Source organism: Neocloeon triangulifer, unplaced genomic scaffold (genome assembly GCF_031216515.1).
Source record: "Neocloeon triangulifer isolate White Clay Creek 2 clone unplaced genomic scaffold, ASM3121651v1 ptg000003l, whole genome shotgun sequence".
Classification (NCBI taxonomy): domain Eukaryota; kingdom Metazoa; phylum Arthropoda; class Insecta; order Ephemeroptera; family Baetidae; genus Neocloeon; species Neocloeon triangulifer.
This window is the reverse complement of record NW_026775546.1, coordinates 10,115,654-10,130,896: the sequence shown is the minus strand read 5'-3', so window position 1 is coordinate 10,130,896 and position 15,243 is coordinate 10,115,654. Positions and strand designations below refer to the sequence as shown.

The following is a 15,243-nucleotide window of genomic DNA, read 5'->3' as shown; positions in this document are numbered from 1 at the left end:
AGAAAGAAAGAGAATCATGACCTTAAACGACCGTGGGAATAGAGGGCGATTTTCCCGCCCTCGTGCGTCCAAACACTTTGACCTTGCGTCGGAATATTGAGAACTGAATTGCCCACCAAGTTCAAATGATCTGTAAATTCAATGAAGCTCCTGAGATAGAGGAAATAAAGTAAAATCAAGCCTATAAAAATAAGAGGAAAGAAAAATTTTCTTAGAATTAAAGATAATTTCAATTTTGCATCAAAACAGAATTTACATAACTTCTTTCTGTAAATAACTTTGTTTCAATTTTGATAAAAATGAAATGTCTATAATGAATGTAAATTAAATAAATTATGTGCAAATTAACTTTGACGTTTTTATATAAAAAAGTATAAAATTGCCATTTGAGCTGCAGGCGTTGAAATCTCCGCGGCTTCGAAAAGGAGGCTGGTGAGCACGCAGTTGTGGGTCGGTGCTCCAATTCGACGGAAGGTCAGCGCGAGGGTGGCACCTGCGAACAGGTCGCGGCTCCTTCAGTGCGGGGCAGGGTAGGAAGAGAGCAAAAGAGAGGGAGAGAGAGGAGCCATAGTCGCACACTCGAGGCGCACACGGGGCCAGTCCAAGTGCAGCCTCGCTCAGCGTGGGAGCAGCCGATTCGTCCCTGCCCGCGACTCTTTCCATCTCCACGACCTTCCCAATCGCAGGTTGGTAAGAGCAATAATTACGTATTGTTCATTTAATTTTCATTTACTTAACGCGTTAATAATAGCGAGCTACAGGGCAGTAAGTCGACTGCTGATTGAAATCATTAATATTTTACAATAAATTAAATTTTAAATTTCAGCTCTTGTATTGTGTTTGCTTGCGAAAAACAATTGCGAATTATTACAAAAATCGACAAAAATGTTCAGAATTGAAGAATTTAATTTTATTTGATAAGTTTCTTACTTGAAATGTTTATTCAGCATCTAATTAGTAAAAGCAACACTTAATCTGAACAGTTAAATGGAAATCTGCTTGATTTATTCAAAAAAAATATGAATTTAACTATAAATACAGGTTAAATTTGCGGAACTTATTTTACGTAAGTTTTCAACCTGCAATTTTATTATAAATATAATATAAAAAATTCATTTCTCAATTTGTTTAGTTCTATTGTTGTTTATTCTACTAAAGTCAAGTTTCTTAACAAAAAGTAGAATGTATAAAAAAATATAATGACTAAAAATTTATTGCAATTGTGATGCATTAATATAAATATAAAATAATTTTATATGTATGCTATTTTTCATTAATAAATTTTTATAAAGCCATATTAAATGAGATTGAGTGCAGTAAAATTACTCTTTCACGACACTATAGAAGTTCAGTTTTACTGTTCAAATTAATTAAATATTCAAAAATTTATAAAAATAGTTTTAAGTTTCTGTCTCATGGACGTATATGGAGAAAGAGAGGCCGCTGCAGTTTTTTGTTCCATCTCTTAATGTTGCTGATTTTCTCATAGGTGTTTTATTGGCCGCCGCTTTTCTTTGTATTTTGTGTATATTTTTTTTTTTGTGCCAAGCGCTCTCGTCCAAAAGAAAGAACAAAAACAACGTGTGGGTGCCGCCGCTCGCTATTGCTCGCTGCTTCTCTTTCTTTCTTTATTATTCTTTCTTGATAATATTCCGTGTTCGCTCCGCGCCAAGAGCAGTCGGCCTGCGCCTTTTTCTCTCTCTTGCTCTCGCACTCGCTGCTTTTTACGCTCTTCCTTTTGATGATGTAAAAAAGTAAACTGCGCTTTTATTGTGTGTTTACCTTTTTGACGCCCCATATTACCGCCTATGCAATTTAAAAGGTTATCCCAGGCCGTTTAACTAGACAACAATAAAAAGAGCATCAGGTTCAGCAGGTAGACAGCGCGCACCTCCCTCTCTGAAGAGAGAAAAAGCAACAACCTGTGTGTTCCTCTCTTTACATGCTGCGCCGAGAGATGCTCTTTTATACCTTAATTTTTCAACTTTCATCTCAATAACTAATTAAAAATTCATTTTTTTTAAATTTAAAATAGAATTTATATTTCGAATTTTAATTTAATCATATATTTGTAATTAGAAATTATCTCTTTTCATGAAAATTGAAATAAAAGAGATGAAAACATAATTTTAACAAATAAATCATAATGTTTAAAATCCATTCAAATTTTTGATGGAATGTTTAAAAATTAATTGCAATCTTTGCATATTACATCATTCTTGTGTTGAATGTGCGATAAAAGAATATTAAGAATTTTGAAATAAACATTTTAAAATATTGAGTAAAATTTACATTAAAATTGCAAGAAACTACTTTGTTGAAAAGATCGCAGTTTGAAAATTGAAACTCATTGAGGAGTTGTAGAGTTTCAATGCAAAAAGTAAAAAAAAATAGGTAGAGCTTTACAGTCTTATTTTCTTGTTAGGGTTATCTGCAATCTTTGTTGAAAAAAACATTTAATCAGTATGGAAAATTTATGCTTGATTTGTACTAAAATGACGATTGTTTTTCCTTATAATATAAAATTAATTTAAAGAACATCTAGAACAAAAAATCAAGCTTTTTTCAATGAATTTTTTTAACCCATCTTCATATAATCATATATTATAGCTTCAAAATTTCAGCGAACATTTTTTTACTTACTGTAAAATTTAAATCTTAAACCAATTTTGTTTTGCAATAAAAATAATAGCCGCAACAATATCTTCTTAATTATATTAATCAATAATCAATCTTCCGAATAAAACCTGAAAAATTTTACGTTTCAACACATTACCAATTTAATAAAATTAAATGCATTTTTTTTTTATAGTTTTCTTACAACAAAGTCAAATTTAAGCTGAAAATATTTAAAATTTCCTCAATGCAATGTTATATTTAACATTCTGAACTGCGTGCACTTTTATACTAATGCAATTGAATTCAAACTTAAGGTGTTTAAGTCCACACACTTTTAATGCAAAAGTTAGTCCCCGGGTCCCGCGACGTGCGTTAGGGGGTTTCATTCATAAAACTGACCAACCTTAAAAAAAGAGAGGCAAACCGGACGACCTCGCCATCGCTCTTTCTCGCTGCCATCTCAAGTAGAAAATAAAATAAAATGCGAAATCGACCACCAAGAAACAAAGGGACACCGCGCCGACAATTTTCGCCTGTAATTTTATATCTGCATGTGTATTTACGTAGGCAGGATTATAAACTGCCGGTCTCCTCGTCGGCTGCCGCTGCTAATTTAATTACCTAGCAACAAGAAAGAAGAGAGCGAGAGGGTGTAGTTGCACACAAAAGCGATGGCTATCGACCGCGTTCGGCCGGCCATCCGCCTCCTCTGTCTTTTTCTGCGCTGCTCCTTCTTTTTATATCGGAAAATGAATATATAAAACACCTGCAGCCTCCAATATTGGTCTCATAAAAGTCTGCCCGGTGTAATTGATGTGCAGAAAGAACCAGTCTCGGAGTTTTGAAAAGTTTATTATACTTTTTATATCAATTTGTATAGAATTGTTTCTTCTATTTCATGTCCAATTTAATTTTGTTTTTATTTGATCAAGGAAATGGGCAATAATTTTTATGGTTCAAAATCTGGCTTTTTATTTCTACCAGTGGAAAAGTCTTTTTGATTCATTTTAATTACCTACAATTCATATGGGGACTTTGTAAAAAAAAATATATGCAAGACAATTTGTATTCAAGTACAGTGCATCAAAATTAATTAAAAAAAAAAGTTTTAATTTTAATAATTTAAGCAAATTTTTGAGTAACTTCTCTCCTCTTCAAATCATTATACTACTTTAAGATTGTGAAAGAAATACGTTGTGAAATAGAAATAATGCTTGAGCTTGAAAAAAGTGTTGAAGTTGTAAACCGTGGCCCCCTCGAGCACTTTTCCTCGCCTTCTCTTGCCTGCAAACACGGCTTTTCGTTCACATATACTTCATAATAAGAAGATGCTCGGCGCGAGATAAAAGTCAGCCGAGTGAATGAAAGTGTGCAGATAAAAAAGCCGAACGAAAACTAGTCGTCATCGCCGAGAAAAGATCAATATTACGTTGCGGCGAGAAAGAAAGAATGAAAAAAAAAATCTTAACTTCGCGCACCTGTTCGAATGGCGCATTAAATGTATATCAGCGAGAAAAAACATCACTTTTGTATAAATTGATTCTTAATTTATGCAAAGCAGCGCGCCGCCGAATTTACAGTAAGTAAATCAGATAGGCGGCTTTCTGCGAAACGGAGCCCGTTTTCAGCAGAATCGCGCTCCACATTTCGCGAATCCATTACCATTTCAGGGCGCGGTGGTGATGTGTGGTCCCTGCAATCAATTACCCACGCCTCTGTAACTCTCTCGCACCTGCTCGGCTTTAATTCTACTTCGCGACACATCTGGAAGCTTAATATAAATATATTATATATAAATTCTCAGACTAAGTAAGAGGACGTGCGTATTTGGTGCCCCGTGTTTTATCATTCACTCACCGCGCCGACCGCTTTTCTTCTCTGCTGCATGAAAATACGTTTCAGCGCCTTTTTTAATTCTTTCTTAATCGCTGTGCTGCTGATATTTTTTCAATACTGATTTTCTTGAAATTTATTTTTACTGCCCCGTTTGGTGGATTTATTTTTAGAGCGACATGCAAAGAGGTTATGTAATTACTTAAAAAAATTAGTAAGGCTGCAATATAATTTGGTCAAATGTGCAAGAGAAGATGCTAAATTTTATTTTTTTCGCCATAATAACTCATAATATTGTATAGGTGCACAAATGCAACCTGCCTGACAAGATTTATGGCAATTTCATAGATTTTTAATGAATATAGTTGCAAATTGTGTTTATTGATCTATCACAAAGGCAATTGCTGCCCATATAGCAATTATAAATTATATTTGTTTAATTTAAAATTATTTATGAAAGATTCAGCTTCCATTTTTTGAAATGTTTGCGTTGTTTACCAGCTCTGGCTGCCAATTTTCTCCCAATGCAATTCCATGTTTCCTGCATGTATTGACTTGAGAGAATAAACTAATTGATTTAAAGGTATCAATGCTCAGCTTTCGCAGTTTTTATTCTTCAGTTGGGGAATCAATTTAAACAGTTTTTTTTTGGAAATTTGAAAACTGTACGGAAGAATACAAAGTAAAGAAAACAATTGTTTATAGTAGATGAAAAATTAATTAAATGGCGTTAAAATCGAATAAAATTAATAATAATAAAAAGGATCAAAATCAAAAGGTATTGTATAACATGGACATTTCAGATTTGAGCTTTTTTTCCCAATTCTTGTGAGCAAAAACGTTATTGATTTATTATAATTAATATTAATACTTAAAAAAAAAACAACGAAAAATAAAATCTTCATCACCTGACATCACTAATGATATTGAATTTTTTTTTATCAATCTACTGATGGATCTAAAATCATAATAAAAACACAAAAATCGTAAGAATGATGCATTTAAAAATATATTATTATACTTCAAAACCAAGTGATTATTGAAAATTTTGTAAAAACAATTTTATAAAAAAAAGAATACATTGCTATTGTGTCACCAAATATTCTACTTCTAAAGCTAAAAAATGAAATTTTTTCTAAACTGAAAAAATTAGTCGTTTATTATTTGATTAACAATTAAACATTCGCAAGCCTGGAGATGATAACAAATTGCATTTATTATTAAATATTCTGTTTTCATCACAATAATTATAAAAATTGAATACGTCTTGGGTTGCAGGTGCACGCTATAGAGCGAGGTGAGAGGGATGGGCTGGTGTCGGCTGGTGAGCACGGCCGCCCTGCTGGTGCACGTGGCCAGCCCCCAGAGTGGCCTGGCCTACGGCACCAACGTCCAGCGGCTCTCGCGGGCGCACTTCGAGTTCTCCCTCGACCTGTACCGCCACTTGATCGACGCGCCCGGCGGCCGCGAGAATGTCCTCTTTTCGCCCTACTCCATTTACAACGTGCTGTCCATGCTGTTCCTCGGCGCCGGGGCCAGCTCGGACACCTCGAGGCAGCTCAGGGAGGCTTTGCACTACACCAACCTCAGCTATGCCGAGGTCCACAACGCGTTCAAACTGGTGCTCGAGAATTTCCAGGTTAGTTTCAAAATCAAGTGCCATAAAAATTTTTGAGAAAAATTTAAAAATTTTGAACTTTATTTGCATTTTTTGTTGTTTTGTTGGATTGTTTTCTTTAATTTTGTTTGATGTAGTTTTGAAATTCTTCTCATATTCATTCTAACAAAATAAGAAAAAGTTTTGTAAAATAAAATTAATTTATATGAACTTCAAAATTTGTAATTTTTGATGAATTTGTTATTAATTAAAATTAATACTTTTTTCCCTCGTTTTCCACTGTTGCTCTTTTTTTTTATCAAAATATAACATTGCTTTTTATACTTTAAATTAAAGAGGTTTAAAAGAAAAATCAATTATAAATTTATTTTTAAATATATAGGACTCTTATTACAACGACACGGTGCTGCTGGCGAACGGCGTGTTCCGGCAAACGGGCGTCGGCGTGTCCTCGTACTATGAACGCGCCCTTGAGGAATTCTACAAAACGCGAATGGACCAGCTGGACTTTGCCGGAGACGAAGAGGGCTCGCGCAACTACATCAACGACTGGGTTTCGCAGCACACCGGACAGCGGATCCAGCAACTGCTGACCAAGACGCTGGCCGCCGACACGCAGCTCGTGCTGGTCAACGCGCTGGCAATGAGGGCGCGATGGCTTTTCAGCTTCGACGAGGCGCACACTTTTGCCAAGGGGCTTTTCTACATCAACTCTCAAAGAAGGTTAGTAACTTTTAATTTTTTAAATATCAAAGTTTACAATTATAAATGAGGATTATTTAAAAATTGAAATTATGGAGAAGAATTTCATTGTCAAGGCCGATCAGTGGTGGTTGAATCAATCCTCTGTCAGGTCAACACAATTTTCTGGCCTCATTTACTCAAAATATAATGCATTTAATTTAGTTTGTTGGAAATAAATTCAACATTTTTGACAGCGAATTATGTGTTTCAGTTACTTTTGAAGTAAAAAATTCACTCTCCCGATCATGCAAAACTTGGAGTGAAAAAATTGCAAATTATTCTAAGGATTCTGGTTTGGCTTTTTATGAGCAAAAATGTGATCAGAACACAATTTTGATCAGGAAAATGCTGTCACGAGAGGTGACAATTTTTGAAAAGTGATACGATTGCATCTCTGCCGAAAAGGAAGGGAGAGGCGTCTTGGGAGATGAGATCGATGCATTCCTGTGCAAATGTAATAAAAATATGCGGCGGATCCTAATCGAGATTGGCATTGTTCATCAATGAGAAATGAGTGATTGATGAATGCGTGGATATCCGGAGGAAATCTCCATCAGGCATGCACGGGGTGTCGCGCCTCGGGCCAAATTACTAATACCCCGCCACCGTTGACGGAGGATATATTTAATGCTGCAGCTCTAACTCTCAATTCCGCGGCTTTTATTCCGCGAACGAATGAAGAAGAAGAAGAGACGTTTCCTCCCTACATATTAATGCCCCGCGTTTAATTTCCTCCTCGGATGCGAAAGTATTTTAATGTGAAAAGTCTGTCTCAGCACGCCGCAATTACTTTTGCGTCATCGCCGACACGTGCGAAATTTCAATGCCTTCTCTCTGAGGATCCGACGTCAACGTTTCTTTCTTTATTCAAAAGTGACTAAAGATTTTTCTATTTAAATTTTAAATATTAAAAAAACAATTTAGAATTAAGAATTAGGGGCATTTAATTTTTTTTATTTAAAACTGAAAGAATTAGTCAAATATATTGAGGAGATCTTGTATATTCTGCTGTTGCAAATTTAAAAGCAGCTCTGATTTTTGTGAAAAATACTCTATTTTTATCCTAGAATCGACCTTAAATAGATTCTTTTACAATAAATTATAAATTTCCGGTTTCCAAATTTTCTTATTAATTAAACTGTTTAATTGCCTATGATTTAAAATACGTTAGGTGAAAAACCAATTAATTTAGACAAGGATCGTTGAAATTTTTTGCTCGTTTAACACCTTAATGTCGCGTGTTTTTTTTCATTCAAGTTTTTCCCTGATTCACAATTAAGATTTATGAATGGTAGAATTGCGGCCTTTAATCATTTCCTGTTCCGGAGTGAAGTAATCCTACCATGACATTATTTTTTATTGTAATGAAGATGGATACAAAAATAATAAGGAACATATACAATAATATAGCAGCGTGAATTTATAAAAAAAAGTTATATTAATTTCCTTAAAAATGTGTATAAAACAATTAACAATTACTATTTTAATTGTTTAAAGATTTGAAATTCCCATGATGATCGGCAAGTTCAAGTTGCCGCTGGGCTACAGTCAAGACCTGGAGTGCCGAGTCCTGGAAATCCCCTTCAAGGAGCGTCGCATCAGTTTGTTCATTTTGCTTCCGGACGACCTGGACCGAGGTCTGGCCAGACTCGAGGAACACATGTCCTCCGACACCATCAAGGCGCTTTTCTCCACCCTCAAGGTGAGCCTAAAAAATACACCAGAAAGAACCAAAGAGCTGTTTTTTCATTGTTTTAAATTTTAAAGAGACAAAAGTGGCGTTGCCTGAAAAAAATAACTGAAACGGTTGTTGATGGGTGTGTGCGTAGGTGGCAGATTTTCGACCCGGAATCGAAAAGCGAAAAGGAGGCATATACTGGTTTCTTAATTATTTACACGCGTTTTGTTTTATGGCGCGGTGGGAGGTCTATCTGCCTATCTGAGAGACCGTCGTGTATATTATGTGAGAGAGGGATAGAGCGAGAGAGAGAGAGAGAGAGAGAGAGAGAGAGAGAGAGAGAGAGAGAGAGAGAGAAAGAAAGAGACGTCCGCCCAATGCGTGGAGTGTGTAAACGGCCACACAAGGACACGAGGGGCTTGAGGGGTCACTGCACCAAGTGGTGTGTGCCGTACTCGCACCGGGCCACCATTCATCATTTCGCTCAAAACGGAGACTTTTCAAATTAAAAAATAATGTTGATATCAATTTAAAATAAACAAGGCTGGCTAAATTATCTTAGTCATTTAGAAATGTTTGAATTAAATAAAATTGTTTACTGTTAAAAACTCTAATATATCGATTTTATGATAATTATTAATAAACTAAACTGAACTCTGATAATATTTTTGTTTTGTGAAATTATATAGTGCTGGGCGTTAGGAAGAGACTGAATTATCTTGAAACTATTGGGGCGGAGAGTGAAGTGCCGTTTTTGTTTCAGGACGAGATGGTGAACATCCGGCTTCCTCGTTTCCGGGTGTCCCAGAGCGCCAACTTAGTGGAGGCGTTGGTGCGAATGGGCGTCACAGACATCTTCTCTGCGACGAAAGCTGACTTTTCCGGCATGTCTGACGAGCGCAGCGTTCACATCAGCGACATTGCACACAAGTAAATCAAATTAATTGAATAAAAAAATCTGTAAACTTATTGTTGTTGTTCCCAGAAGGGTAAAACAAATCCGTAAAACCACTTCCAAAATTTTGTTCATTCAATATTTTCAGATTTTCAGAAGAGGTATTTTTTAATTGATTTAATAAAATTTTAATTAATATATTTTATTTAAATTTCATTGCAATTTACATTTCTACATAAAAAAGTTGTTAGGATTAAAAATAAACTAATTGTAAGTGCTCCAAATCTCTGAAAACGGTCTCCTGTTTCATTAAATTAATTGAACAAAAAAATTATTTTTTAATTTATTGGAACTTTTTTTACAAAATGGTAACTTTTAATTTTTTCAGGACAATTCTGGAAATTCGTGAGAGCGGCGCAGATGCAGCAGCCGCAACGGCAACCGGTCTCGAACGGATAGGCTCATTTGGTGACAAGTACTTTGAGGTTGACCACCCTTTCCTCTTCTTCATCTGGGACTATCGCAGCGGAATCGTGCTTTTCATGGGCAGAGTTGCCGACCCGACGCCCATCACCGAGTGAAAATTCACCTGAAATTTTGGTGTTTCAAATTGCAGCTTTTGAATTGGTGACACACATAATCAGATTTTTTAACGTTTAGAACTATGGGCGTCCAAGGTTCACGCTTGACAACTCATTCGGCTGAAAAGAAAAGTTTTTGTTTCAATTTTTTTTTATTTAAATTATATTTCTTCATAATTAATGTGCCAATGTAAATAGAATGTTGCCAACTTTGAGGGAGGAAAATTTGTTTCGTTTTTAACTTAATTTACCCAGATTATTTTGTTTCGTTTGATGGTGTATTCGCTGCAAAGTTTGTTTATTGAAATTTTCTTAAATTATAGATCTCATAGTGTTTATACTGTGTGCATGCAATGGTCACAATTTCTGCCGATTTTCCATTAATTGAAAGAAAAAGGTATACACACTAACAAAACTTAATTGCACATCAACATAATTATATAATTAGCCTATAATTATAATTGATTACAAAAGCAAGATAGATTTGCAGGTACGTAGCGACAAAGTGAGTTGAAAAATTTGTAAAGTATATGATAATTAAAATTCAAAAGTAACTTTTCCAAATCACCTGCTTTTTATTAAATTAATTGGTGATGCATGAAAAAACCTATGACAGCAAATTTATGAGAAGGAAAATTTTAGATTGATTTTTGATGAATACCACTTGGTGGGTCATTGATTTAATTAGATGAAAATATTATTGAGTGGGAAATTAAAAAATACGCTATTTTTAGTGATACTCAGCAAATTTAATTTAATTTTCTGCCTTGCATATAAAAAAATTGAATAATTTTCAAATTAAACAATATTTTGAACCCTTTACTTGCCAAACAATATTAAGAAGAAACAATAATTTTATAAGTTCTAAACACTTTTAACATTTTATTGTCTTTTTGTGTTTTCTTGATTTTTATATTTTGGAAAATGATTTTTACACAATTATTGTAACGCTAAAATTGATAAAAACATTCCTAAATAATTTTTATATCAGAAATCCGCAAGACACGTAGTTTTGTAATTAATTTTATTTTCAAAGCGACTTGCAGTACACGGGGAAGCGCTGTTCCAATGATGTCTAATTTACCGCTCCGTGCGACGCCGCCACTCGTTGCAAATTTAACAGTACGTGAGTGCAAATGAAGAGCGAATTCGTTTCAGCAACTCTCGCTGATGCCTTTCCGTTTTATTTAATTTGCCTCTGTCGAGCACGTCGACGTTCCTACGCTTTCGTACCACACAATTATGCGCCAGTCATCGGCTGCTGCCTCCCTCGACGCGGGGTGCACAGACGGCTTAATATTCAGTCAGTGAATTAAAAATATATTAGAGAATGGGGTGCGTGGGCGCTTCAACTCTCAATTACGCCCGATGATTTGGCCCTCGAATTCGCTTTTGACCATGTTCAGCAGATCTGCTCTGAATTTGAATTCTTTCAAATAAAATTATACTGAACCTACTTGGAATTTTTAAAATCATTTTTTTTAATAAAAAGAAAAACAAAAACACAAATTCAAATTAAAAATGATTTTTTTATGAAATTAAAAAAAAAATATTTTTGCAAATTGCAGAAAATTTTACCATTTTGATTTGAAATATTAGTGTGAGACTTTGACTTGAACCAATTATTTAATATTTCTTACATAAAAATAGAGTGTTTGATATTTTATTATAAATGGATTGAGCATTTATTTTTTATGCACAAGATTACACATATTGAAATGTTTTTAAATTTTGGGTTTATTTTACTATTTAATCATTTAAAAATGATAAAATGGGCTTTATTATTCGCGCAGAATTTTGATTTTTGTTTTACAAGGACAATTTGCTCAAATTTTCAAGCAAATGATTTTTTATAGACTGAGAAAAATAGGATGCTTTTGTCTCATATTGTAAAAGTACCGTTCTATATGAATGAATTCAACATTATAAAAACATGCTTTCTTTCTATGTAATAGGAAATATTGAATTGCAAGCAATTCTAAGCTTAGAAAATGATTTTCCTAGGAATTTTCTAACTTATAATTGAATCTAGATTCCGATTGTAACATAAATGATTTTTTTTTAATTTCTTTACAAAAGTTTTTCAATCAAATATAAAATTTTGTCGAACTTCATTATTGCTAAAAATTGCGCATCAAATTGATCAACTTTTTATGCAGTGGTCTTGTTCCTTTTTTGGCTCCGGCTTATGACACGGGGATCACGAATTCCCAAAGCAATTTTCGCCCCTGCTGAAATGAAATACACTATATGAAGCGCGCGACGGGCGGCAGACTCAATTTTACACACGTCCTCTGGTTCCCAACACCCTTTTCAACCCTGCGTATATAGCTCGCTTTTGATTTCCTAAGCCGGGGGGTAATAAAGTGCGCGACAATGACGGGCTAAATATTTTTTTTCAGCATGTGGAATAAAAGAAAAAGAGAAGCTCTTTTCAACAGTTTCATTTTTATTGGAACTAGTGTTTCATAATGTCTTCTGTACAATCTGAGGATAATGCTTATATGATATACTTTGAAACACATAAATAAAATTACACTATACACTTCTTGCTTGACAGTAGCTTGGCATTTCGAAATTCGCCTCTCGGGCAAATGTCTGATTTATTTTTATTCATTATGAAAATACTCGATTCTGAGTTTCGATTTATTCGTTCATTTTGTGTCAAAATCACCAACACTCTGCAATGGCACACAAAAAAATTTACGTAGTCGCCGATATTTCTATCACAATTGTTCTTTCTGACCGAAAATCTCCCTATTAAAAACACACTGACAGGGAAACGTGATCATTTAATTGCCTCTTAAATATACAACGAGAAAGTTCCATAGCCGAAGGTTCTCCAAGGGATTTTTTTTTTAAAGTTTAACGTTTGATTAAAAAAAAAATTAATTTCATTCCGTTTTTTTCAATTAATTGATCAAATTTTAGATTACAACAACTCCATTATTTTAAGACTGAAGTGTGCCAAAATTTTAAAAATATATCAGGATCAACCTGTTGTTTAATTTTGAATTAATGTTTTTAAAACGATTATTTTTAATTTTTAGAATCAAACGTGAACTTCAAAAACAAATTTTCCAGTTATACATTAAGTTTTCTTTAATTAATATCATCAGTTGGGTCAACATCAGAGTGCGCAAACTCTAATTAACGATAGAGTTTATGCATGAAAACGATTCCGTAGTGGCTTTCGGAAAAGCCTTTAATAAGTAATTATATCACAGTTGACTTAATAACTAACAATCACTCTCACTCAGCGCCATCCATCAACACGTACCAGATTATAAACACAGGGGTGAGCGCCAAATATGCAATTCTAATACCGCGCTAAATATATACCTCGGCTCTCTATCACTCCCAGGCGGAAATTAATTATCATCTGCCCAAATGTGGGGCGCCGGCGTGTAGCAGATCAAAAGCAGTCAGATGCAGACCGGCGCGTTTTGTTGCTGCCGTAATTAATATTGCCAGGCTGCAAATTAGGCGTCCCCTTTTCACACTCTCGAGGTCCTTTAATTACATTGAGCACAGTCGGGGGAAATTTCCGGACGCGGCACCAGAAGAGAGAGACATTTTATCTTACAGTTCTGTGTATAATTATATTACATGGAAAGATGCTATGGCGTTTTCTGTCCAATTCTGTACAATTCTATGACAAGGGACCTTTCAGCGATTTATCATTCTCGAAAGATTGTTGTTGACATTTTACTGTCACTAATCTTATTTCTCTGTTTCATATTTAACAGATATTTTTTGTTAAAAATCTAACAAGTCTAAGAATTCTAAAAAAAGACAGGCCTAGATCCCAATTAGAGAAAAAACATTTGAAAATAGCAGCAATTTTGATACAATGTCACTTTTTTTAAATCATTGTGTTTTTTGCTTTTAATTTTATTTTTTAAAGTGACCATACAATTTTTGGTTGCATTTCTAGTAATTTCATTCAGAGACAAAAAATTTAATTTTCCATTTTTCCTCTAAATATTAAAAAAAAAATTTTGCTAGGTCAAAATTGAGGTTTAACACAATTCAAAGATTTAGTTCCAGCCTTTCTTTAAATTTGCAAAGGAAACAAAAAAATGTGGCAAAATTATATTTTACTTCATTATATTTTTTTTTTATATATACTTTGAATTTCAACTTTGGCTCTGGAAATCCAATTCCACAAATTACAAAAATGCAACCAAAAATTTCCACTATTTTTTTTCTCAAATGTTTCCACAATTTCCTTTGTAATTTATTTTCTAATTAAAATCACCAAGAGAGGTCACCCTGTCAAAATTGAAGTGGCTCGGCCAGACTTGTTGATTCATTGAATTTGTGACTAAAGGTGAAAAACCCTGGCCGGGCCTTTCGTTCAATTCGAGTAACATGGCTTTTGAGCCACGATCAGTCTAGAGAGACTCAAATCTTTCCTCAGACAAGGAAGTAGTGCAGATATCAGGAGGTGAAGGACGAGCGGAAGAAGCCGAGCCTTCGCAGGGCGTCCGTGGTGGCCGTCACCAGTTTGTCCGTGTACTTCCAGATGGTGGTGTCCAGGGTCGAGTTCTGCCGGAACTCGATGCACGACTTCTTGAGCGTTTTGACGCAGTCGGCGCGGTAGTGCTGCAGCTGGGCGTCGGTCGTGTTGATGGGGTAGGACGTGCAGCCCGAGCCGAGACAGGCCAGCGGGAAGTGGTTGTGCAGCGTCAGCACCCGCTCAGGGTTGTGGAAACACTTGACGTACTGCCCTGGCTTGGTGAAGTTCTTGCTGCGGTACACGTGCTGCAGCATGTGCATGTAACGGGGGATGTTGTTGAACCAGCCGTGCGCGTGGCTCAGCTCGTCCAGGAAGTAGACGTTGCGCACGTTGTACGAGGCGCGCGTCTCGTTGCGCAGCGCCAACGCTTTTGGCATCACCTCCTCCCTCATCAGCTGGTGCCAGGTCATCGACTTGATCGGCATGATCACCTGAGTTGAAGAAGAAATACAAAATAATTAGCAATAAAAATATTAAGAAAGCCAAACGTTAAAAAATTGTTGTAAAAAGTGTTTTTCAATTAAAAATTTTTATTTTTATAACTTATTTTAAATTGTTAAAATGAACAAATTTTGAGCCTCTGCAAACAAATTTTTATAAAAGCAAGTAAAATAAAGATACATAAATAATTTGGTTTAATATTAAAAAATGGTGTAATTTAAAATAGTAATTATAAACTAAATTATTAATAATTTTTTTTGTTATCTAAAAATAATATTCCATCAAAGTACACTCTATGCATAATTTTAGTTT

At 34.9% G+C, this 15,243-nt stretch overlaps 2 protein-coding genes across 4 annotated transcripts in view; one reads left to right on the top strand and one right to left on the bottom strand.

The window, feature by feature from the left end:
• Window positions 1-573: 573 nt before the first annotated feature.
• On the top strand, window positions 574-10,523 carry LOC132192394 (leukocyte elastase inhibitor-like). 2 transcript variants are annotated; one of them, XM_059612342.1, is made up of 6 exons: window positions 574-686; window positions 5,731-6,091; window positions 6,453-6,793; window positions 8,312-8,516; window positions 9,256-9,422; window positions 9,776-10,523. In XM_059612342.1, exons 2-6 carry the CDS (start codon window positions 5,759-5,761, stop codon window positions 9,966-9,968), a joined length of 1,239 nt encoding a protein of 412 aa, XP_059468325.1. In that variant the 5' UTR covers window positions 574-686; window positions 5,731-5,758; the 3' UTR covers window positions 9,969-10,523. The 2 variants fall into 2 exon arrangements, with proteins under 2 accessions (XP_059468325.1, XP_059468327.1); XM_059612344.1 differs by having other exon boundaries at window positions 611-690.
• Window positions 10,524-12,402: 1,879 nt separating this feature from the next.
• LOC132192771 (uncharacterized) overlaps window positions 12,403-15,243 on the bottom strand; it is a 57,950-nt gene continuing 55,109 nt past the window's right edge. For both annotated transcript variants that reach the window (XM_059612878.1, XM_059612877.1), the window contains exon 6: window positions 12,403-14,921. In XM_059612878.1, the coding sequence (XP_059468861.1) occupies window positions 14,412-14,921 (510 nt within the window). In that variant the 3' untranslated portion in view covers window positions 12,403-14,411. The remainder of the gene's footprint in view (window positions 14,922-15,243) is intronic.